This window comes from Marmota marmota, unplaced genomic scaffold (assembly GCF_001458135.2).
Source record: "Marmota marmota marmota unplaced genomic scaffold, marMar, whole genome shotgun sequence".
In the NCBI taxonomy this organism is placed as follows: domain Eukaryota; kingdom Metazoa; phylum Chordata; class Mammalia; order Rodentia; family Sciuridae; genus Marmota; species Marmota marmota.
In genome coordinates this window covers 24,751,182-24,777,107 of record NW_025999932.1, presented here as the reverse complement: position 1 = coordinate 24,777,107, position 25,926 = coordinate 24,751,182, and the positions used below count along the sequence as shown (strand labels likewise).

Genomic DNA, 25,926 nt, shown 5'->3' with positions numbered 1-25,926 from the left:
ATGCGATTTTCCCCCCTGAATACGTTTGATCTGTGATTGGTTGGATCTGTGGATGCAGAATCCATCCATACAAGGGCCAATTATACTGTCCAGGTTTCCTCTGGTTTATTTCCCTTTATGGGTGAGGGAGCTGGGGCCCTTCAGGGAAGTAACCAGCCCCTCCTTGCACAACCTGCTAGGAAACAGCAAAGGTGGGAGTTCCAATCCTGCACCCTCCCTGTTCTTCACTTTCATGGATTCAAATTGCATTTGCCCTCAGACTGGATCTGAGCACTTGAACCACTCAGCTTTTCACGTCTGACTCAGGGAGAGGCAGAGCCAGCTCCTGACTGATCTGGCCCCATGGAAAATTCTCTGGCTGCCTCATTCCCCACCCGACAGCCTGCACTCCCTGGGTTTGTCCTTGCTATAGATTTGTGGGTCGCATCTTGGTACATTTCCAGTGTGTGGACCCTCTTCAGTACCGCCTCCACGGGGCTGTAACTTCAGATAGGGTAGCTATTTAGTTATCCCTGACAGCTCTGGAAAGACCTTTCTGATGGCCTCTGAACACATTCTTGTTGAAGATACTGGCACAGCTCAGCCCGAGCTCCCGAAAGCCAGCCAGCCGGTGCAGCCTGGCAACAGTCTTCTTTCTTAAGTGCTTGTTTTTGAAATGATATCAACCCTCCTAATTTATAAATTCTCTGCATCAAGCAAGCTGCTCTTTGCTTCCTGCAAGCCAAACCAGAATGACGCAGTGTGACCCTGCAATGAAATGAGTCAACAGCCGTGACCGCAAGAACAGCGGTCCTCAGACAAGAGGTGAACTTCAAGGAACCTTCCATCACTACTCTGTGCTGCAAGTGTCACCCCATCCATCCTGGCTCAACGGAATCCAGCAGTGGTCTTCTCTTACGAAGCCCTTAGGTTCTGAGGAATATTCAGGAATCCCTCTAAAATGTCACATCCAGTTGCTTGAAGTTAATGAAATGTTGTTTCATTAAGGTTGTTCCCAAACCTCAGGCAGGTCCAGGGCGATGACAGGGTGGGATGACTGGACTATGAGCAAGGACTCCTCTGACAGCCCAGGGTTAGATCAGCGCTTCCCTACTAGGGGATGAGTGGAAAATTCCTAACTGGTGCCAAGCACATGAGATCCTGTGTTCACTCAAGAGGGCTAAAAATAGAACACGGTACTTAACCATCCAAACTATCCTGGTGATATAATCCAGGAATCACAAAGCCAAAGAAGGCCAGTCCTCTAAAGTGACTGTTTACTCCACGGCAGGCTTAACTGGAACTGGACACGCATTGGAACACTCTTCTATAACCCAAACCAGCAGCTGCATCTTCTTAGCCACCTCTTTTATTTAGTCACGTCTTTCTCTCTTTGCACTCCTAGTTCTCCATTCTTTTCCACATGGTCTATGGAGGCCATTCAAAGATGGAATCCGAGATGAGTTAGTCCCATGAAACTTCCAATCACCCCCTTTACTCCTACACCCAAACATACCACTGCAGGTCTGCTTTTGTGGAGCCTACCTTTCTTTTTAGACCTGGATCCCAAATGCCAAGGTCTTTCCCAAACTCCTGGGAGAATGCTGCCTTTCATTTTTCCTAGCTAGGGAAGCCTGATAAAGCATACAACCTACTCATCATTTCATTAACTTCAAGCAACTGGATGTGTGGCCAAGCCCCAAGCAAGCTGCCACACTCTGTTATTTCAACATGCTTGGTCAACGAGAGTTCTCTGCTCAGATGGTTGATGCCACCCTGTGAACCTGGTGGGGACAGGGAATGAAAATGCCTCTCATTGTTAGCATCACCTGTGAGATTCCACACTCGGGTGCTGGCCACCTAACCCCTCCTCGAGAAACCAATACTCATTTTTAAAACAAAACAAAAAAATGAGTACTGGGTGATTCTGAGGTGCACTCACCCCTAATTAATCCAGAGATAGGAAACTCATACAAAACAACATATTCTTCCTGAGTGACTATAACACACCAGGCAGGGTATTTCTGCTTTTGAAGAGGTTGTCTCTCAGAGTTAGTCAATGCATAAGCAATGCCAAAACAACATGATTTAATTCACTGGGGCAAGGCTGTCTTAATGATTTAAACTGAGACCACAGGATGAATAAACAGAGGGATTTAAAGTGGCACCCTGGAAAAAGACCAGGAGAACCAGTGACACAAAATAGCACCTGGGTCTTTCTGGTAACTTTTGTCATACCACTAGATACTATTTATTTATTTTGCAATAGTGGGTATTGAATCTAGGGCCTGGCGCATGCTAGGCAAGTACTCTGCCACAGAGCCACATCCCCAGCCCCTTTTATGTTATTTTGAGACAATGTCCCCATAAGTTGCCCAGGGTGGTCTTGAACTTTTGATCCTCCTGTTTCAGCCTCCTGAGTATCTAGAATCACAGGCATGGGCCACTATGACTGACCCAGGGCCTTTCTTCTTTTTCTCTCTAGGTTCCTGCTCTGCTTGTGTTACTTCCTATAGGAATTCTTGGTTAGTTTCAAGGAGTACTGAAGACAGTTTCCTAAAATTCACTGTAGTGCTGAGCATTTTTATCAACTCATTTTCTCCCTCACAAGATTGTGTTTATACATATGTGTGTGTATGTGTGTGCGTGTATGTATAGATATAGATATACATACATACTTACATATATACACATGTGTGTGTGTGGGGGTATATATATATAAATAAAATAGACAAGCACAAAATATAAGTGTGTGTATATATGTATATGTGTGTGTGTTTGTGTGTGTTTGTATCTATGCACACACACATATTAAAGAAAAGGAAAGAAAATTTACAAATGTAAGCCAAAAGACTGTCTTAATTATTCTTTCCTATTTTTAGCTATGAAATCAGTCCAGATCAGGAAAATCCAACCATGTAACCTCTGTCATATTTTTCAAAGCCAAACAAAAGAACCACAATGAGGGATAAAATGCGAAGTTTATGGAATTCTGGCATTTGAGGAAATACATGCATCCTTTCTATTGTGAATTTTAAAAATTCACACACTACATACACACATACTAAATGGCATAGAGGTTAAGAAGTTTTCTTTCTTCTCTGAAACAATACTGCTTTTCACCCTTGAATTCAGATTAGGGTTTATTTCAACACAGTGCAACTTTGTCTTACTAAGGAAATATTTGCTTTCATATTTCTAAATGAGCCAGCCACAAGGTAACGTCAGCAGAACATATATGTCTTCAGAGCTGTTTTCAGGGCACCTTTGTGACTACTGTATTCATTTTCAATATTCTCTACCAAGAATTTAAAGAAAAGGTAGATAAGATTAGCTCTAGTTGTAACCAAGATTATAATCAACTACCTGTGTGACTCTGCACCCTGTTCAGTCAGAGGAAGGAGAAGTTGTGCTCCATTTGTATACAATGTGTCAATGAATATTATGAAGACTGGCCAGATTCATAATATGGCTCTGTGGAAAAAACCCTTGGGAGGTAGACTGACCTTTTATTTTTCATTTTAGTTATTATGGCTTGAAGGCAGCACTGATACTGTGTCTCAGTTCATCAATAAGTATTATTTATTTCACATATAATTAACTCTAAGACCACTGTAATTTTGTATAATGATTTGCTTTTGAAATGTAATTTAATATAAATCCATCAAAGGCAAAATATCATTCAAATTTAATGCTCTTCAATAAAATTAAATGTCTAATTGTGTGCAAAACAAGCAAAGCCAAATCTTGTATTAAAAGAACTAAAAATGACTAAACTCAGAAATTCAAACCTTCAACCTCATGCACACTGGGGAGAGTCCCTGGTTAAACAGAAACATCTAGTTTACCTAAGAGCCTGTAGGTAATGAGGCAATATCATAATCTGAGATATAAGAGAAATCCATATCTGGATTACTAATGAGCAATTGGAAAGGACAGGGATTAATAGGGCCAAGGGGAAAGAATGCTAATCCAAGGAAGTAATGCTGAGAAATTGGGAAATTCTACATCCCTGAATAAGTGCGGAAGAAAGGAAAATTAGCCCAAACCATGATTTTTAATCTATTTATGTTGCACTGAAGAAGTTCTTGACCTTTTCTGGACCTACCTGTCTCTAATCACCTTCCCAAATGCATTATGTCAGAGTACCACACATACCTGGGAGGGACAGAGAGGTTGTTGTCTCAACTCCCACCTCTACCAAGAATTTAAAGAAAAGGTAGATAAGATTAGCTCTAGTTGTAACCAAGATTATAATCAACTACCTGTGTGACTCTGCACCCTGTTCAGTCAGAGGAAGGAGAAGTTGTGCTCCATTTGTATACAATGTGTCAAAAATGTATTTTACTGCCATGTATAATTAGAAAAAATTAAAAAATAAAAAGGTTTTTTTTTTTGAAAGGTTAGTTTAGAGATATGCAAGTAGCTTCTACAGGCCTCAGGATAGATCCTAACCCAGCAAGACCTGGCAACATGATCAATCTGTTAAGACAGTATGAGAAAGGACACGTCCATTACAAGGAGAGTTGGCCAGCAAAGGAGCTTAGAAGAGACAGTCACCAGGGCCAATAGTAATCACACAGCCCTCTCAAGTGCATGTCAGGCAAGAGGGCATGGGGGATGGGTCATGGGCCCTTGAGGCTCAGAAGCCACTGGATTCTTCAATAACATGATTTGTGGCTCAGATTCTATTTATATCAGAGCTTCTCGAAGCTAGACTCTTGATTCCAAAAAGAAATAACATATTTATCAAGCTTGTTGCCATTCATTTGCTTGTTGAATTATACTTCTGATTGTTAAAAAAAAAACAGGTTGGCATTCTAGTTGGTACATCTAGTTCTCTTAATAATTCAGCCTTCCTAAAATCCATCATTTCTGGGAAGTTAAGAAGTTTTGGTACATGCAGCATCATGCTTCATCCTGGACCACACTGAGTTCATGGTGAATGGACCCTTTGGGATCCATCCTGGTGTCCCAATGGCCAGAATTCCTGGGTCATGCTTTTTAACTCAACATAATACAGAGGACTATTTCTGCAGATTTCAGTTCTGCTCAAAACCCCAAGATAAGTCCCTACTTTTTAATTAATTATTTTCAAGTTAAAAGACCAAAATCTGAAATTTTCTGAAAATCCCCTCAGGCTCTCTCTGTGCTGTATTTCCTACTGTGTTTGCCCTCTCGTATGTCATCCAATTGGGTGAAAACACTTTTCCTCATGCACTCCTTGCTTGGAATTATATTCCTTCTCCTCTTGAGTTCAATAAAATTCCGCCGCAAGCTTAAAGTGTAATTCATGTTCCAGTTTTTCCAAGAAAGTTAGTCCACGGTGCTGTACTTGCTTTTCCTTGGACCAGAAACAAGTATGAACAGAATCACAGAACTTTCACCTACTCTTCCTCAGACTGTTCCTACTGTTTAATCAAGTGCTCTGTATGCACTGTTGTTGCCTAGCCAACTTGTGGTTTCTCTGGAAAAGCTGGAAGTACAACGAAACCAATAACTGACCGTGCCTTTTTAGAATACTTTACTAGTTCCCATACTAACAAGGGACAGAATCAACCAGAAATAAATATTGCTAATTGGATGGGTTTTATAAGTTGGAAGTACATAAACACAAAGAGCTTTTGCAAACCATTTGTTCATTGAACCAAAAAAAATTTTTTTTTTTCATTTTATACTCTAGACAAGATTCTAGTTTTCCCCGCAAAAGTCAGTCCCAATATTCAGATGCTAAAGAAAGAAGCATCCCCAGATTCCTATTTCTTAGTCCAACCTCTGAAACTGACTGTTAAGAGTATTTCTAACTCACCATGTTTTCCAAAACATCTTTCTCTGTACTATGAGTGAACTATAAAAAAAAAAGAAAGAAATTTTTACTTCTCAAAATAAGGATTTCTATTCTATACCTATATAAATTGCTGAGGAAATGTTCTTTTTTAAAGGGTTATTAAGCTGGACTAAAGTAATCAGAAGTTTTGTCAGACCTCCCTCTTCAAACCATGCGAATGAAGGGGTAGATGAAGCTGATTAAGACCCTGAAGGGTTCTGTGGCATTTACAGGAGTAATGAGTTCTGAAGTTGGAGACTTCAGTGGATTCCCGTACTGTCCCAATACACAATGCTGATCTATTAGGTCCTTATCAAGTAATAAATGATTTTGGGAGACTGAAGCAAGCAAATAAACAAACCAATTCCTTCTCTTGTTTTAAAAAAGAAAGTCTTCAATTCCTTTAAAAAGCACCTATGAATATATATCTATAAAACCTCAAATGGAATACTATTCTGAAATATAGTAAAGTCAAGAAATAGGAGTGTGCACATAATGGAAAAGTTTTTTAGGCATAGCATAAGTCTTTAAGTTTTCATCCAGGAAGAATAATTTGTACTGAATTTTAGTTTCAAGGCTAAAACATTTAAAAGCTACTTAAACGTCACACTGCTAAAGAGAAAAAATAACATTGAATTATTTTTCCCAAATCTCTGAATTCAAGAATTATACAGGGATACTTATTTTCAGGAACTTGATTTGAAAGACAATTGGGGACAGACTCACTTTAAAATATATTTTCTTAAAGGCCTAACATTTTAAAGACCCTATTTCTCAGACCTTCCTATCAGGGCTTGGGAATGGAAACTTTATACTATTGCTGTACACATGGCGTATCTTTCCCTTTTATCACAACCATTGTTATACTTCCTTGGACTCTTCTTTGTGACCACTTCTCTTACAAAAGGGCTTAACCACTTCAGTGTGGGGTTTGCAGATGATTGGGTGCAAATATTTTATATTTCTGTTTGCTAAAACAAAAATATGGTTCACACTCAGGGTGGCAAAAGCCAAACCCACTGAAATGGTTATTTCTATTGGAACAAAAATACCAAATGACATTTAAGGTATCAGTTTAATTTTCTGGGGTGGGTATATAAGCGTACTTTAGGTCAAAGTTCATAAGAAGAACTCATAAGTAAGATGTTCCCTAGTGATGGCCCTGTAAAGAGTTTTAAATTAAGCCATATATTTTTCCTTCACCTGGTCACATACTATACCCCAAGCTATCTAGTAGCTGATGCCCACATGAGTAGAAAGGAGGCAATTTCACCCCCCTGTGAAATCCCATTTCATGCATCTTTGAGAAATTCGAATGTGCATGATAATAAAATATATCACAGAGACAAGAGCTCTTGCCAACAGTTGAAATTAAAAGCATATCCTAATCCCTCTGTAAGCTCACAGATCAGGCAAGTGTCAAAAGCAAAGAAAGGCTTTGTGCAGGAATTGCCATACAATTCTCTGCATACTCTATTTTCAGTTCCTTGGCTGTGAATTTTCCTTCTAGTGAATCCTTGAACACACCCTCAGACTCCCTGGTTCTTCAGGTTTTCATGTCTGTGTTATTCACCCCTCTCTGATGTGATGAACTACAGAAGGAAGAACTATACCTGGGTGTGCTGTTTTTTTCTGACATGAAGGATACAAACTACAGGGATGTATGCTACGGGTGGGGGATGGGGGGTGGAGAGGGAAACTTTCAAAGTTCCAGCTTGGGGAAGAAGAACATGCCTAGCTAACCTGCAATCCCCTCTTGGACGTTCATCTTAGGTCTTCCAGGTACGTTACAATGCATTAAGAATATTCCAAGGATTTCTTGACAGTTTGGTTTTTGAGATGTTTCTACTATTTCAGGAAAATGCAACAGTTCCATTGGTGACTGCAGAATACCAAATTATGTAAGGCACTGCAGAGTATGTGAGGCCAAATGTTTCTGTGAACACCACTCACAATTCAGCACCCTGGAACGGGGAAAGGGAGGGTCCTGGGCACCAACAAAGCGCACACGCATGCTGGGGAGCCGAGGGACAGAGGCGGTCGGCTCGCGGCTTTCTCTCTGCCCTGGCAAAGGAGGAGGGGGAAGAAGAGAGAGAGGGAAGGCAAAGTACCGTCTTGTCCAGGCACTGAAGGCAGTTATAAGGCTTGCAGCAGCAATGGCCCATCCCGGCAGGCTGGCTGGTAAGGGGACCTCCTGCTTTCAACGTGTCAGCGGTAATTCCTAAGCCCAGGAACTGGCACTCGAGAAAGAGGCGCGCCGCCGGGAGCTGTCACAACTTCCATGTGGTCCCTTCGGCTACCTCATTTCTCCTAATAACTTCAGGTATCCAGGCGCCAGAGGGTTGAGAGGCAGAGGAGGGCGGAGCGGCAGCCTCAGGAATCCTGCTGCGGGAGGCCACCCTGGCGGGCGGGAGGAAGGGAGGCGACAGGCAGTAGGGAGGGTCACTTTGCCCCCGGAATCCTCAGAGTGAGGCAAATCAATAGTCGCATAACAAGGGAGCATTCGCCAGTGCCATCTCCCCCGGAGGACAGCCAGCCTGCTCTCAGCCGGCAGCCGCTCCCAGCCCTCCCGAGTGCGGATGCGCCCTGCACCACGCAGACACGCCTGGAGAGGACGCAGGACGCACACAAAAGGAGCCCGGCTTCCAGGGACGGTCTGAGGACCACCGGGCCAGAGCGGTCAGATCCGGGCTTTCTGTTCCTCTAAGAAGTAAAGACCTTTGTAAGTGTAATGATGTGGCCTCTCCTCCCCGGCAACTCCATTTGTTGCCCATGAGAACCATTTTCCAATTTCATGCCATAAACAGTTTTTGACTTTCTTTGATGAAATCTTTACATTTGTAATATAATTTAAAAAAATTTTTTTTAGTTGTATATGGACTCAATGCCTTTATTTGTTTTTATGTGGTGCTAGGATCGAACCCAGTGCCTAATTTTGAGACATAATTGTGAAATCACATATACAAACCATCCAAGTGGCTTCGGTAATTAAAATTGTGGTTGGGGATATATTTTTCCAGGTATTTCTCCAAAGCAAATGGGCATAAAAGCTTAGAGGATTTGATTTTTTTTAAGGCAATTGATTAATTATTTTTAATTAAAAAATTAAAAATAGAAAAGGGCAAAAGTTATTTTCAAAACAGATTTGGTATTTAAAAATAGATTTATGTAATCCTGAAATTAAAGATGCAAATATTGGCAAGACTGACTTTGACCCAGAGGAGAAATTCCAAAATTTGTCATGAGCAGAAATACACAATTACATTTTCATCCAATAAAGTTGCCTTGGCTAGAAGCAGACAATAGTTGCTGAAATTAGGTGATTTTACTAATTTAACTGAGATTTTCTAAGCAGATTTTAACTAAATAACTAGTACAGGCTACGTTGATTTACTTGTAGAAAGACAAAAGTATTTGGTCAAATATGGACAGAGTGGAATATTTGGAATGCTTGTCCTAAATGTGACAAAATAAATGCAAATCTTTTTAAAGCCAGCAGATAAATTAGCATAATCCTTTAGGAAGGCAATTTGGCCATACCTACCACATTTTAAAATATCCATATACTTTTTGACCCAAGATTTTCCCTTCTATCCTATGCTAATACATCAATACGCAAGAGTGTATGTGTCAGGATCTTCAATTCAACATCATTTGTAACAGCATAAAAATAGGAAATACCCTAGGTTTCTGAAACCTTCCTACTATATGGAAAGGTGATACACTGTTGAGTGAAAAAGTAAACTTTTTTTTTGGTGGGGGGGTAACCAGGGATTGAAATCAGGGGCACTCAACCATATCCCCACCTCTATTTCGTAGTTTATTTAGAGACAGGGTCTCACTGAGTTGCTTGGGATCCTCCTGCCTCAGCCTTCTGAGGAGCTGGAACTTAAGGTGAGCACCACCATGCCCACCCAGGGAAGGTAAACTTTTATCAAAAACAAAGCAAGCATGTTCATTTGTGGATGCATTTGTTTATGTTTAGAATGAAGCTTTGAATGCAGAATGCTATCCATGAAATAGTAGCCAGCCCTGGCAGAATGGGAAACAGGTGAATGAGCTCATTTCCACTTTTAGCCTATTGCCAGTATGTTTTAGTTTTATTGTTTTAAAAGAAGTAAACTAGGGAATAGGCAAGGACCACCCACTGTCTGGGCTCTGTGATGTTGAACACAGCTGCCTCCTCTCACAGGCTTATATGCTCTTTGGTGGTGAGATTGGGCTGGCCTAGCATCCAGTACCTTGAACATGAACCTGGGATGAAAGATGTTCCAAGAACTTTTGAAACCTTGGGAGAAAAACTTTACATTGTAAGAAGCAGTTGTTTTGTACACCCATGTTCATAGTGGCCTTATTTACAAGAGCCAAATGTAGAAGTAAACAAGTGTGTATTAAAGGACGAATGAATAAAGAAAATGTGGTGCATACATTCAATGGAATATTATTTAGCCCTAAAAAGGAAGTTTTTTTTTTCCCCTTTGGTTCTGGGGATAGAACTCAGGGACTTGTGCATGCCATGTACTCTACACTGAGCTGCACCCCGAGACTATAAAGGGCAGGAAATTTGATGCTACAAATTTCTACAACTTGGATGAACCTTGAAGATACTGTGCTAAGTAAAATCAGCTAAATACAAAAGGATACATATTGCATGATTCCACTTATATGAGAACCTAGAGTTAGCAATTCACAGAGACTGGTTGTCATGGGGGGACGGGGATCTGTTTAATGGGTTCAGACTTTCAGTTCCGTAAGATGAAGAAGGTTCTGGAGATGGCACAATGTGAATATATTCAACAACACTGAATTGTGTGTTTAACAATAGTTAAAATGGTAAATTTTATTTGTATTTTACCATAATTAAACAAAAACGTGGTGGCTTGAAGTTACCTGGAGGCAAAGAGCCCCTGTACATCAAGTATCCACCAAATCAAGATAGGCAGAGGCCCTTAGCACAAAGCTAACCCCCTCCCCAGCATGATGGAAAGAATGATTTCTTTGGGCAAAAATGATCTTCCTTCAGATAAAGTTTGCCTTAGGAAAGGATTTCTTTCTAAATTAAAATTTCTATTGCACCTTAGGAGAAAATTGCTGCTTCTTTTTGGGCCATGTATGAGAGCTCTTGCTAGCAGTTGTCCAAGGAGAAGAGGGTGAGACTGCAGAATCCCTCACAAACAAAGTTCGGCTTCTCTTCCTGTGCTCAGAGAGCACTAAAGGACAAGCGCTGGGGTTGGCTCAGTCCATCCTGAAATTGCACATGTGGCATGATCTCAGCCCAAATAATCCCCATGATGAGAAATGTACCAGTGTTCTAGAATTGTGTCTTCTTTGTTTTGTTTTCATGTTATAAAAATAATAAGCACACCCAAAACAGAGATAAATACAAAGGACCTTCCTCTTCCCGTGTCCAGTTTCAACAACCATCAAGATTTTGACACATCTGTTTCATCTATCCATTTTTACCTTTTCCAAATTAACCTATCATCACCCAGATTCCACCATCACCAAGATTTTTGTCACCTTGCTTTTGTCCCTTTCTTTTTCTTTTTTCCACCTAAAATATTTTAAACAGTTGCTAAAGTATTTTAAATAGTTGCATATGCTTCAGTAGACATGGCTAAAAATTGTGAACATTTTCTTACATAACCACAGTGCCATTAAAACATGGAATAAAACTGACAATATGTCCCTGGCATCGGATACCTATGCTATAACAAAATTTTGGTTTCTAATTTTTGTATATAGTTTGTTTGTGTGAATCAGGACCCCGACCAGGCTCATGTGTTTTGTTCGGTGTTAAGCCTCCTGGGTCTCTTACGGGCAGCAACCACAGCCTCCCTTCTTTCTTCCTCACGCCACTGCCTTGCTCAGAACTGGGCCAGCAGTCTTGAGGAAGGTCCCCCAAGCTGAATTGGCCTCCTTGCTTCCTTGTAATATCATTTCACTCCTGCCTACATCCCTTTAGAGGAGATTTAATCCTCAAGTCTGCGTTAGATTCAAGTTCAATTTTGCGGGGGTAATGATACTTCAGACCTGACGTGGACACCATGTTGCCCAAGCACACCGTCTGGGTTTCCTTGTTAGTGAGTTACAATGAATCGGGATGTGATAAGCTCATCTCTGCCATTTCAAGTTTCCCATCAACCTTTCAGCTAAGAGTTGCATCTTTTAATAACTACTACCCGAACTCGTTATTTCACTGGAGGGGGTATAAAATGATGTTCTGATTGTTTTTGTCTTTTTACACTTATTAGTTGAAATTTTTATAATAAAAACCAATTTTTCAGGTTGGGATATAGCTCAGGAGCAGAGCACTTATCTAGCATGTGCAAAGGCACTGGGTTTTATCCCCAGCACAGCAAAATCCTCCTCCTCGACATCACCACTATCCCAACGTTTGTCAACTCAGGTTATTTCAATGCCCTACAATATAGTATATACAGAAAAGACAGACTAAAGGCATCTTCCGCCTTTCCTTCTACAAGCCAATTTTTTGAATAAACACCTGTCCTTGCAACAGTAGCCAATGAGGCTGTTGTTGAAGTGGTCATTTGCCTTCTCTCACTTTTTCAAAATATCATTAGAAATTATGAAGTGATGTTTTAATTTTAATATATACAATATTCTTTGTTTGAGCTTATTCTTTTTAGGTGCTCAGTGACTCCCATATTTAGCATATGGGTGCCCCTTCCTGTCCTCTGTGTCCTTCAACACAACTCATCAGTCTGATTGACTTTCTTCCAGAAACTGGAACTCATCAAGACCTAGACTCATCTTGTACATGTTCTTTTTATTTTAATTGTAGATGGACACAATATCTTTATTTCATTTATTTTTATGTGGTTCTGAGGATGGAACCCAATGCCTCACACTTGCCAGGCAGACGCTCTGCCACTGAGCCACGACCCCAGCCCATCTTGCACACGTTCTGCCACGGATCTGCAATCATTCATCCTCCTGAAGCCCTGCTTCCCTCTAGTTGTGAATGGTAATTAGATCCCGTACACAACGGGTGCTGTTATTCCCTCTCCCCACCTAATGGGGGTGACATCCTCTTGGAAGAAATTGTCCTTCCTGCAGACAAACCTCCGCTGAAGAAGAAATCAGGATGGGACTTTGGGCTGTGGTGAGAAGGAAACGATTCCTCCTTTGGGGGCCTTCAGAAACTGTAGCTTGGACTCCAGGTAGAGGCAAAATGCTCAATGAAATTCATTTTGAGGAAGATCAGTTGGCTACTATAACACAGTGGCAAGGCAGGGCTAGGAAAGAAGACACCTGCTGAATAAAGATTCTCAAGAGGCTGGTGATATAACTCAGTGCTTAGTGCTTCACATGTGTGAGGTCCTAGGTTCAATCCCTAGTACCAGAAATTTATTTATTTTTCTCCAGGAAGTTCCCAGAATACTTAGATACCTGGAAAAAGACCAGACTTCTTGAAAGCAAATAAAATAGGAATTTAGACTGATGTAATTTGGGATAATAAGAAACTGTGAACTTAAAGGCTCTTGAAACCAGGGACATTTTGGCTCCCAATATTTAAAAAATCTGTGATAATTTTTATTTCTGGCATGCTTTCTTGCATTAGAACAAGGATTTAGAAAAGCCCTGTGAAAGCCTAATGGTAGGTCTCATCAGAGAAAACCTCACAGACGCTCTCTGATTTGGAGCAACAAATAATTGATAACAGATGTCAGGCACTGTGCTCAGGATTGCATGAAATAGTTCATGTAACTCTTGCAAAACTATGTGAAATGAGCACTATTATCATCTCCATTTTACAGGTGAGAAAAGGGAGGCTCAGAGATTGTACACACTTGCACAAGAAACTAAGAAATTATTGATACAGTGGAGCTTTGAATGCCGGTCTGCCTCTCAAGCCCACATCCTGTAAGCTGGTGTTATAACCTGGATAAAGGATCTGAGTATATGAATGTATTCAAACATGCTTATAGAACTGCTCCATGTTTTCACAGCTCGAAACAAAGCACTTCCATTTTAATTATTTGTAAGTATGTTTACAGAAAAAAAATGTGTCAACAACTTAAAAATGGACATAATAGAAATCAGGTGCATGTCAATGTTAGAATGTTCAATTTTTTATTATTATTTTTGTCTTAAGCTGGGAATTCCTTACCCATCCCCAGTGAGATTCAAGTCTCTTCAGCTCAAACTTGGCTCCCCAGTCAGCTCAATTTCACCTCTTCCAGGACCTCTGCCTGACCCCATTTGGAGTGACTTTTCTCTTTCTCTTGATTTCACATTATTCTGTATGCAGGGCCCCACAGCATCTTGTCTCATGTAATAATAATGGTTCACATTTGTCTTCTGCCAAATATCACAGCCTCCTTGCTGTGCCTCATTCAGTTCATCCCTGGAGGCTAGCAATCTGCCTTGAGATGGTCTCAAGGAAAACTTCTGAAGTGTTGCAGGAGGGGACCCCGTGACTCAAACCCAGTAAAGGTGGCTTATGGGAAGAGACATTTGGTGCTTTGTCCAGTTTGTGAATCTTAGTACCATTTGCAGGTGGTAGATGAGATTTAAAAAAAAAAAACAAAACAAAAAGGTATCCTGTGTCATTATTTATTTGAAAAGAAAACCTTGAAAAATGATCGTGAGAGAGTCTCCTGCAGATCGTCAAGGCAACCATCTGTTTATTTTGGTCCCACCATCTATGCCCCTCCTTTTTCCATGCATCTAACATATGAGCTGGAGTTCTGATATGGGATGTTCACAGAGGATGGCCAGGAAAATATGCGTAGCTTTTACCAAATTCAACCCATCTAGAGATTCTAATGAGGTGAGAGTGGCCCAGGCAGGGGTAATACAAAACAGGAATCTTAACACTGGAAGCAATCGGTAGTTAAGATCATCTGCACATAGACATTTAGAGAGGCTTTGGAACACCTCTGACACAACAACTTGAATTTAGGAAACTAAAAGAAAAAGGAAGACACAAGTGACTTAAGTGCTTCTGTCTCCTTAGATACGTTCTTAGATACCTGTCAAAAGAAAACTAAAAATAGAATCATTTTTTCTGTAATAGTCAAGTAGTAAAATTGTTATCAATAAGATAATCTTTTTTCTAATTTAGTCTTTGACAATACTTTTATTTTATTTTATTTTAAGCCAATGACTAGCATCCTCAAGTCTCTGCCTTATATGCAGCTGAGTTGGCCACTCTCATAAGAGAAATGAAATTCAGTACTTTCTTAACAGGGTAAACAGGTTGGACAAGATTGGAAAATTGATAGGTAGATTCAGATATATGGATGGGAAGAAGTTGGCAAAACCAGAAAGTGCATTTTTCTATTTGTCACTTATTAGATGAGAAGAGTGATCTGTGAACCATAAGCGGACTGCTAAGACAAAGAACGTGAAAGAAAGAAAAAGAGCAATCACAAAATAGAAGGCTTATGGATTTCAGTTTGATTCTCGGCTGGGTGGCTTTGGTGAGTAGTTCACTCACTCTGTTTCAAGGCCTCAGCTTTCTCTTCCATAGTATGAAGATAAAATTCTCTACCCTGTAAGGTTTCTGGACTTGGCTTTCTCCTTTAATTAGGTTGAAAGATGCTAATGATTCTATTTATAGTAATAAAGACAGCTGCTGACAGTTCACAGCTAAATTGTTGATAGAGAAGTGCAAATGAGTTGGCATTGGATATTCCGACTCAACCAGAAGTAAGGAGCTGGGTAAGCAATGAATATCATGACACTGGCTCCTAAGCCATAGCATGAGAAAGGATGAGCTCAGGAATTCAAATTCCTAGCTCAAGTGTCAGATAAATAACCTAAGTGCCTCCACATGTACCCTGAAAGAGATCCTTATCCTCTGTAGCTTCAGGGCTGAAATTGCTGAAAATCAAATACAAAATCTCATTCTGTCATGGTTTGAATGACAACACAAATTGAACTTCCAGTCATGGAAGGAGTCTACTCTTTTTCTTCATTTCCTGCAGTACTGGCGATTAGACCCAGGGCCTTAAACATACCAAGCAAGTGCTTTACCACGGAGCTACATCCCCAGCCTTTTTTTTTTTTTTTTTTTTTGAGACAGAGTCTTGCTTAGTTGGCCACAGATTACAGGCTTATACTACCGCCCCTGGTTTGGGTGTCTACACTTGAAATGAGAGCACTGCTTGGGAAAGAATGGATCCTATAAGTTGGCATGGGGACATTGGGCCCCTAAATTACTTTTAAACATTTTATTAGTGCATTAGAGTTATACATAATATTGAGGTTCATTCTGACATCATCTCACATGCATGGAATTTAATATGCTCCATTTCAGTCCCCAGTGCTTCCTATTTCCCTCCCCTCTTACCCCAGCCCTTTGTTTCCTTTCCAATTACTCTACTGGTCTGACTTGTATTTATTGACTGTTTTTTAATTGGTGCTTTATACACAAAGTTGAAATTCACTGGGGTATATTCATATATGTGCATAGCATAATTTGGCCAGTGTTATTCCACAGTTCCTTCCCTTTTCATCCCTCTTCTTCTATCCCCTCTTCTACTCCATTGGTGTCTCTTCTATTGTCATGGAATCCCTCTCCCTTTTTTACCTTATTTTACTTTAGCTTCCACATGTGAAAGAAAACGTTTGACCCTTGACTTCCTGGTCTGACTTTCCCCCTTAATATGAGGTTCTCCATTACCATCCATTTATTAGCAAATACCATAATTTCATACTTCTTTATGATTAAGTAAAACTCTATTGTGTGTGTGTGTGTGTGTCCCCGTCCAGTCATCTGCTGACAAGCAATTGGGCTGGTTCCCTAACTTGAGCCCCTAAATTCCATTGTATCTTCATCACCAAAGGAAGACATTTCTCTACCTTCAACCGAAGTGGCTTACCTAACCTCACAGGAAGTGACCCTCCTGACTCCAATGGCACCAGCCTTGGAGTCTCAGCTCTTGGGGGGATTAACCTTCATTGCCTGGGGAAACCTTAGCGGCCTCCCTCGAAGTGGCTGTCATGCAGGACAATGCTGACTGTCAGGACCAACCTCCACCTGCCCTCTTTACTTCTAGACCTATAATTAGGCTTCAGTTCCAGAAGCCACCCAAGAGGAGGTACAAAATGTGATCCATTACGAGATGCATTTCATTCTGAAAGAAATTTCTGGAAGAAATTATTTCTCTAATTTATATAGTCAAAAATCCAAGGAACAAATGTTGGAATGTGTGGGAAGCCGTTCTTGCACGTGATTGAGCTACCTCCCTGGCTGGGTGTGAGGCGTTCAGACCAGCTGGGTCAAAGCTTTTCCCCACCCTTCCCAGGTGCAAGGGCTTGTCCGTGTCGGGGTGTGACTGACCATTGACCTGAAAACCCATCACTGACCCTGACTTTGGAATGCTGTCCCCCTCAACCTTCATTGGATGAGATTTTCCCTTGAATTTTTTGTTCCCCAATAAAAGCTCATCCTCTGGCGTGCCTCTCTCTCTCTGTGTAAACCTCGCTACCGCCAGGTGGCTAGAGGCAGGAGCTGGGAGGGGCTGTCTCTTAGCTGGGCAAGAAAAAAGGTAAATTGAGTGTTATGTGTCTTTAATTTGAACTCACTAGTTAACTTCTATGTTTCCAACCTCTATTATGAAGCTAGCGTGTTGGTCGCGTGGCAGAGGAATGGATACTCAAGGTGTAGGATGATGATGGAAGTAACTTGAGTAATTCAGGCTGAATTTATTACCATGGGCTACTAAGGAGAGATTTTGGATTCAATGTTCTAGCTGAGGGAGTTAGAAAGGGCTCTAACGGTTTGGTTGGTTGGTTGGCTGAAGCATGCAACAGAAGGTTGCTCACAGTGAGAAAACCAGAAGTGCCGGACAGGCTCTGTTTAGAGTTATACATAATATTGAGGCTCTGTTTAATGTAGAGGAAGGGACCTAAAGGCTTAGGGAGGCTGGAATATTACAGTGGATATAGGACCTGCACTGGAAGGGTCTAGAACACATGAGGGGAGGCAGAACATCATGGTGGAATAGTGCGGCAGAGGAAAGCAGCTGGGAACATGGCCTACCAACTCATAAAATATAGACCCCAAAAGCACACCCCCATGACCCACCTCCTCCAGCCACACCCTATCTGCCTATAGTCATCACTTGGCTAATCCCTTTCAGGGCATTAACACACGGATTAGGATAAGGCTTTCATAACCCAGTCATCCCACTTCTAAACCTTCTTGCATTCTCTCACACAGGAGGTTTTGGAGGACGTCTAACATCTAAACCATAATAGATGGCCTGACTTTCCCCCTGGAGCTTTAGCTCAGATAGAAAATGGCCAATTAATCATGACGTTCCTAGATTGTTCTGGAACTGAACAGTCAAGTAAATTCTTACTTCACCAGATACACAGAGAAATTCTAAGTCAAGTAAACAAAGTCTAACCTTCATCATAACAACAGAGACAAAGTTCCTCGATTCATTTTTAGACTCGCAAAAGAAATGTGAAAGAATCAAAACGGAGTTGTTAGTGTCAACCTTACTGAAAAAATTAAGTAAGCAAGGAGATTATGGAGGAAGGAATGGCTCTTGCACATGATTGCTTGAGAGTAACTGTCACAAAAGACCTGTCAGAACCATAAGCACAGATGTCACTGCACCCTGACAAAGTCCTCTACAAGGACAGGACCAGTATCTCTCTGTTCAAATCTGAATTGCTGTCACTGGTCATTGTAGCCAAAGATTATTGTTTCAAAATAGCTATACAATCCTCCTCATTTTTGTCTTACAAAAACTTTGCCCTGCCTCAACCCTTTTGAATATGCCCATGGTTTACTAAGGTATGTACATTCTTGTTGCAACGCTCTGCAATATACAAAAAATAGGATTATTCTTTAGAGACTCTCTTCCTCTGGTTGCTTTTATATTTAGGTTGACAGACTCAAGCCAGTTTATAGACCAGAACACTGTGAGTGAAGGGGATGTTGGACCCCCTTGTGGGAGAACCTTAGTATTCTACTGAAAATTACACTAAAATTCTAATCTTTCTCCTAGTCTTCTCAGAAGGAACCTATATCTGTTCATTGGGGGAAAAGAAATAATCAGAGCTTTGGGAAACAACTATAGCCTGTCTGTGAACTGACACTAATTCCAGGAAATCCAAAATGCCCTGTGGCCTACCAGTCAGAATAGGGGCTTATGGAGGTCACATGATCCATGGAGCTTTAACTCAGAAAATGCAGGGTTCTGTAAGACAAGAATTCTGAAAAATCAGAGGACATAAATCCCTGGCTCCATTCACCCTCTCCCCCAATTCACTACAGAATCTTGACTCTGTAATACTGAATAAAGACAGCAACAATCCGGGAATCTTGAAAACCAGCCCCAAACTACACAAATGGAAAAAACAAAATAATAGATGCAGAATTACTACAAAGAATCAGAAAAATGAAATCCAACACATTTACCCCAAGAAAACAACCATGAAACAAGAACATTGAAAACTGAATTAAATATACTAAAACTAGCATTTGGGATACTAAAAAATGATCTTATGAGAAATACAAAAACAAAGAACAGAAATGGACAAGGGAAAGAAACTAACAATAATTATAAAAAGAGTTGATTGAATTTTGAAAAAATGGAAAAAAGAGGCAAGGTTATTTCCAAAATGAGTATTAAATTATAAAGTGTTCAAAAGATAAACCAAGATGAAACCTTACTAAGAGACATTTTTAAAGTTAGGAAAACAACCAATAAAATAAAAATGAGAAAAGTCTAGAAGTAAAAAGGGTCATGGAGAAAATAGTGGAAGTGGAAAACAGAGAAGAATTAGTGCTCATATTATTAGATTCTCTGAAAAGGAAAAACAAAACAGAGAAATACTTAAGAATTATAATGTAAGAAAACTTTCCAGAGAATGAATCTGCATATTGAAAGGGTCTACTAGGTATTTGGAAAAGTTTACCCAGATTTATCAACCTGTTAGAATTCAGAGATTAAAAAAAAAATTAGGCAGATGTTTTGCCACTCTTGGTTCAAGATAGTGAACAAAAAAATTTTAAAAAAGGAAAAAACCCAATATAAAATATAATCAATTAGTTAAATGTTATGCATTTATATTATATTATATAAATATATTTGATGCTAGCAAATATACCTTTTTATAAATCACTTTTGAATCATTCATAAAAATTGACCACATAGAAAACATCAGTAACTTTCACAAATTTGAAATATTGCCAAAAATACTCTGATGAAACCACAATAAAATTGATTAACTAAGGCAATACAAACAATGCTATAGTTTGGATATGATTTGAGAGTATCCTGCAATGGTTTATGTACTCAAAGATTGGTCCCCAGTGTGGAGGTATTGGGGTGGGCAATTTGAAATGGTGGGGTGTCCTGGAAGGTGTTAGTCATGGGGGAACCACCCTCAGAAGGAATTAATGCTGCTGTCATTAGAGTGAGTTAGCTTTCTCAAGAGTGGGTTATTATAAAGGAAATCCACCCAGTGCACTGGGCCTTTTCTGCTGGTTCTTTTTCTGTTTCTTTCTCATCTTGAGACACAGCAAAGGGACCCTCAACATGTTGCTGAATGCTAACACCACACTTTTGGAACCTTATACCATCAGAATTGTGAGCCAAATACACCTCTTTACTTTATGAAATATCCAACCTTTTGTGTCATAGCAGCACAAAATAGACTAAGAGAAATAGAATTCATTAACCCAAACTAAAAATAAAAAGCTCTCCCCCTGAAAAATTTTAAAAGCCTCCCATTAAACAACTCTTGGGTGAAAGGGCAAATACAAACTGAAATTAAACAATTAAAAAAAAAACACTAAAAAAAGTAACAAAAACAACAATACCCCAAACACTAACATATGTGATATTGTAAGCAGTCACTAGGGGAAGATTCACAACATTACACACTTTCATAGATAAAAGAAAGAAACAATGTAAACAAATGATTTAATATCTAACTTCAAAAACCAGAAGACAACAAAGTAAACTAAAAGCAAGAAGTTGAAAAGAAATAACAAATATAAAAGCAAAAATTAAAAGAGAATTGAGATCCAGTAGACTTAATTGGAAACACTGACAAAATAGCCAACTGCTAACTAACCTAAACTAATAAAAAGGGAGAAAGCATAAATTAGCAAAATAAGAAATGACAAGAGGAAAGAGGCTATGTTGCAGACCTCTCTATACAAAGAAATTCAATATTAAATGGATAGTTTTCTCAGGAAATAAAAATTGTCCAAATTAGTTCATCGGGAGAAAAAGTTTAAACACAGCAAATTTCAATGGAATATGCAGAGACAATTATTAAAGAACTACCACATACAAAAGCCCAGGCATTTCACCACAGTTTTCTACAAAACTTTCAAATATAAGATAGTTCTAGTGTTCTAGAAATTGTCCTAGAGTGCTAAAAATGTGGTAGGCAAAATAATGTTTCCCTCCCACTGAACAATGTTCAGTCCCAAACTCCCAGAACCCAAGAGTCTGTTATGCTATATTGCAAAAAGTAATTAAGGTTTCAGATAGAATTAAGGCTCCAATCAGATGACCTTGAAAAGGGAAGATTTTCTGGATTATCTAGGAGGCCTAATGTAATCATTAAGAGTCCTTAAATGTGGAAGAGGTAGACAGAGTCAGTGTTAGAAGGATGGAATACAAGAAAAACTATTCCTACTAGCTTTAAAGATGGAAGAGGTCCATGAGCCTAGGAGAAGCTGGTAAAAGCAAGAAAATAGATTTTTCCCTTACAGCCTTTAGAAATGAATCAATCTGCCTGTACCTTGATTTTAGCTCAGTGAGATCAACTTTGGACTTCTGACTTCTGATAACAAATTTGTGTTGTTCAATGGTATATTATTCAGGTATATTATTATAAACAATGAAATCCTGACGTATATAGGAATACGGATGGAAATGGAAGTCATTATGTTAAGTGAAATAAGCCAGACATGGAAAGACAAATACCACAAGTTCTCACTAATTTGCTGAAACCAAGTAGGTAATTTTATAGAAGCATGGAATGGAACAGTGGTCACTAAGAGAGTGGGAAGGTCAGGGTCAAAGGGCAAAAGAAAGATGTTCAATAATAGGCACCAAAACACACTGAGAGAGGAGTAATTAGTTCTAGTTTTCCTATTGAACAGTAGGATAATTATGGATTAAAACATTCCATGATATATTTCAAAATCACTAGAAAAGAAGAACACAAATTCTGATTGTGTAAAAGTGATTAATGTCTGAGATATGGAAATTCTTTTAACCTGGATATGATTATTACACACTGTATAAATGTATTAAATCACCATAATGTGGCCCAGAAAGATGTACAAATATTATGTCTCAATAGAATAAATAAATAGATTTGTGCTGTTTATGCCACTAAGTTTGTGGTGATTTGTTATAGCAGCAAATAAAAAAACAAGTTCAAAATACTAATATAAAGATAGGAAAATCCTTTTCTTTTAAAAAAATTAAGAATAATCTAAGTTCAATACCTAAAACTGAAAAACACCACAAAACAAGTAGAAAAGAGAATGAAACCTGCCTACCAATGTTTCTCATGAATAGCAATGCAAGAGGGCTAAATAATATATTAGCAAACAAAATCTCATACCACATAAAGAAAATAATATACCATAATCAAGTGGGACTTGTTTCAGTAATTTAAGGTTGGTTCAATATTAAGAAATCAATATTGATAAACCTAAGGAAAAATATGATTATCTTCATAGATTTTGAAAATGCCTCCCACAAAAATTCAATACTCACTCCTACTAATAGCATTCAAGAAAACAAGAATTGAAGAATTCTTTCTTAACATGATAAAACACCTTGCCATGATAAAAATCTTTACTCCCAAAGCCACTATTTGACTTAATATGGAAACACTAAAAGAATTTTCATTCAAATCAGGAACAAGGCAAAGATTCTTACCATCACCACTACTATTCAATATTAAACTAGTAGTATTAGCCAATGCAATTAGAAAAGAAACTAATTAGGATCATAAGATTTGGTAAAGAAGTAAAATAATCTCTATTTATTGCATGATCTGATAATAGATCTGAAAAGCCCTAAAAAATCAATAGTCAATGATAAAACTGACTCAAACAACAAGAATTCATTGCTCCCATTAAGAGAGCAAAATACAAATGTAGTCATAATCAATGCACAAACATTGACTATTAGAGAATACATTAGAGAAACCCCCAAATTATACATAGCAACAAAGATTAGATATAGATTATAAATCTATCAAAAATATGTAAAATTGCCATGAGTCTGGAAAGATACAAAAATAGACTAAAACAAATTAAAACAATTTTTTATTCTTGGAAAAATTACTGAGCCTCATAAAGATGCAAGTTCTCAGTGAGTTTGTAAGTTTAGTGGAATCTCCATGAAAATACCAACAAGCCTTTGTTTATGGAGTTAGACACATTGATACTAAAGTCCATGCTGGAATGCTCAGGAAAATACAAAATAAAAAGAAAGAAAGAAGAATATTTCTGAAAGGAAGTTGGATCTATCATACATTAAAACATACCACAACACTACTCTAATAAAAATGCTGTGGCGTTTTTACACCTGGCATATGTATAGACCACATGCATCTGGCATGTGTGTAGACCATAGCCTAGTGGAATACAACAGAAAGTCCAGCAATAGAGTTAAGGACCTTGGAAATTTAGTATGTGATAAAGCTGGCATTTCAAATCATAGGACAAAGATAAACTTTCTAAAAAGCAGTACCCAAGTCAGGCACAGTGACATTCACCTGTAATCCCAGCTACTCAAGATGCTGAGGCAATAGGATCATAAATTCAAGGTCAGTCTGGGCAATTTAGTGCAACTCTCTCTCAAAATAAAAAAGGCTGGGGATGTAGCTCATTGGTAGAACACCCCTGGGTTCAATCTCCACTAAGAAATAATACCAGGTAACCATTTGGCTAAAGATGAAATTATACCTTATAACATACTGAAGAATAAAAAAAGAATAAAATCTAGATGGGTAGGGGAAATAATTTGAAAACAAACCCATACAATTACTAAAAAAAAAAAAAAAAAAGGAGTAAATTTTTAGTATTACTATGGGGAAAACTTTTTAGATGTGACTTAAAGTACTCACATTCAACCCAAAACTAATGTCACCACATGAAAGTTTTATCAGTTTGGAGAGTGAAAACTGTCATAGTCATGTGAGACAGACAAAGAGTGTGTGCAGCATGTGTCACAGATTAAGGGCTGGTGCTTCTAACATGCCAAGAACCCTTCCCGATGGAGAACATCATGCAGTGAAACAAGGCAGACCCAGAAAGTCAAGGACTGGACGCTTTCCGTCATGAGTGGAAGCTAGAGCAAAATGGGGAAACAAAAGTGGGGGATCACCTGAAATAGAAGGGTGATAAGGGGAGTAGAGGAAGGAGATAACAGGGGGAGGGAGGATGGACAGGAAAGGGAGGACAGGGAGGAGCTGCAGAAGGAACTGACCAAAGTATGCTGTGTACTATGTGAATGGACTACGGTGAACTTCACATTTCTGCATATCTGTAAAGTACCCATTTAAAAACAATAAGTAAACAGAAGGAAGATCAGTAGAATTATTGGAAGGGGAACAGGGAGAAGGAGGAGGGGAAGGAAAGAGGAAGTACTGGGGACTGAAATGGAGCAAATTATAATCCATGCATGTGAGATGATGTCAAAATGAACCATGATATTACACATAACTATAAGAACATTACAATATTGAACAGCCAAGAATTAAACACCCCAACAGAGAAGTGGGAGATAATCAATGGACAAGAAATACAGAGATAGCCTTTAAACATAGGAAAACTGCTCAAAGATTCTCCTAATTAGGGAAATGCAAACTAAACACCAAGATACTATTTCTTATCAATCGGGTTGGCTAAAATAAAAAAGTATGAGACTTATTTGATTGTAGCAAGGCTTTCGGGGAACAGCACTGCCAGTGGATATATATATATATATATATATATATATAAACTAGAAATCACACATCTAGGATTTTACTCGAAGACACAACTCTAACAATGCATAAGGTTGTTCATCATAGTGTTGTTTATAATTGCAAAATATTTAAAAAACTAACTTAGTGTTTGGATGTGGTGGTGCATGACTGTAATCCCAGTTATTGTTGAGGTTGAGGCAGGAGAATCACAAGTTCGAGACTAGCCTGGGCAACTCAGTGAGACCCTCAAAGTAAAATAAAAATGGGTAGGGATGTAGCTCAATGGTAAAACACTTGCCCAGCATGTGTGAGGTCCTGGTTCCATCTCCAGTACTACAAAACAACAACAAAACACAACCACCTAAATGCCCATATGTAGAAGGGTTCAACAAATTATGGTGTATTCACAAAGTAGAGCACAATGGTTGGGAGAAAAAAAAAAGAAAAAAAGGAATGAAGAAAAATTTCATGAATTTATTTGACACAGTTTACAGAACATATTGTTATGTAACAAAAGCAAAATACAAAAGAATATCTGTACTATTGTACAGACAATCAGGAAGTTTAGGGGCCTATTGAGAAGTGGAGGGATCTTTAAGGGTGAGACCTGGTGTGAGGTCTTCAGGTTATTGCGAGTGGACACTTGGAGAAAATGCTTGGATTCCAGGTCCACCTTCTCTGTCTCTTTTGCTTCCTGGCCATAAGGTGAGTGGTTTTGTTCCACCATATGCTTCTACCATGATGTGCCACCTCCCCACAGCTCAAAGCAATGGGCTAATTGATCCTGGATTAAAGCCTCTAACACTATGAGCCAAAAATAAACCTTTCCTCTTTATAAGCTGATTATCTCAGCTTTTTATTTTGTTTCTTTTTGCAGTACTGGGGATTAAACTTAGGGTGTTCTACCACTGAGTTACATCCCCAGCCCTTTTATGTTTTATTTTGCTAAGTTGTCCAGGTTGGCCTCAGCCTCTCTAGTAGCTGGAACTACAGACCTGCACCATTATGCCCAACAGGTATTTGTTATAATGATGGAAAACTAACACAGTAGTTTCTTCCCGGGAGAGATGATCATAAGATCATGGAGAGGTACACAGAGACACCTCACCTCTAACTGAAATATTTCATTTAAACCATAAAATATCTAAAGAAAGTATGGCATGATATGTCAAGGTTTA

At 39.1% G+C, this 25,926-nt stretch overlaps 1 protein-coding gene and 1 long non-coding RNA gene across 8 annotated transcripts in view; one reads left to right on the top strand and one right to left on the bottom strand.

The window, feature by feature from the left end:
- Window positions 1-25,926, bottom strand: part of Mtus2 (microtubule associated scaffold protein 2) — a 567,575-nt gene that overhangs the window by 56,825 nt on the left and 484,824 nt on the right. The window contains exon 1 of one of the 4 annotated variants that reach the window (XM_015484181.2): window positions 7,918-8,345. The exons of the other annotated variants lie outside the window; for them this stretch is intronic. Coding sequence (XP_015339667.1) covers window positions 7,918-7,971 — 54 coding nt within the window. The 5' untranslated portion in view covers window positions 7,972-8,345. Of the gene's footprint in view, window positions 1-7,917; window positions 8,346-25,926 lie in introns of those variants that run through there. 4 annotated transcript variants of the gene reach the window in all.
- Window positions 8,411-25,926, top strand: part of LOC125616101 — a 67,859-nt gene continuing 50,343 nt past the window's right edge. For 2 of the 4 annotated variants that reach the window (XR_007346729.1, XR_007346727.1), the window contains exons 1-2: window positions 8,411-8,528; window positions 13,588-15,255. This is a non-coding gene — a long non-coding RNA (uncharacterized LOC125616101). Of the gene's footprint in view, window positions 8,529-13,587; window positions 15,256-17,085; window positions 17,619-25,926 lie in introns of those variants that run through there. The other 2 variants (XR_007346728.1, XR_007346726.1) reach the window with 2 other exon arrangements.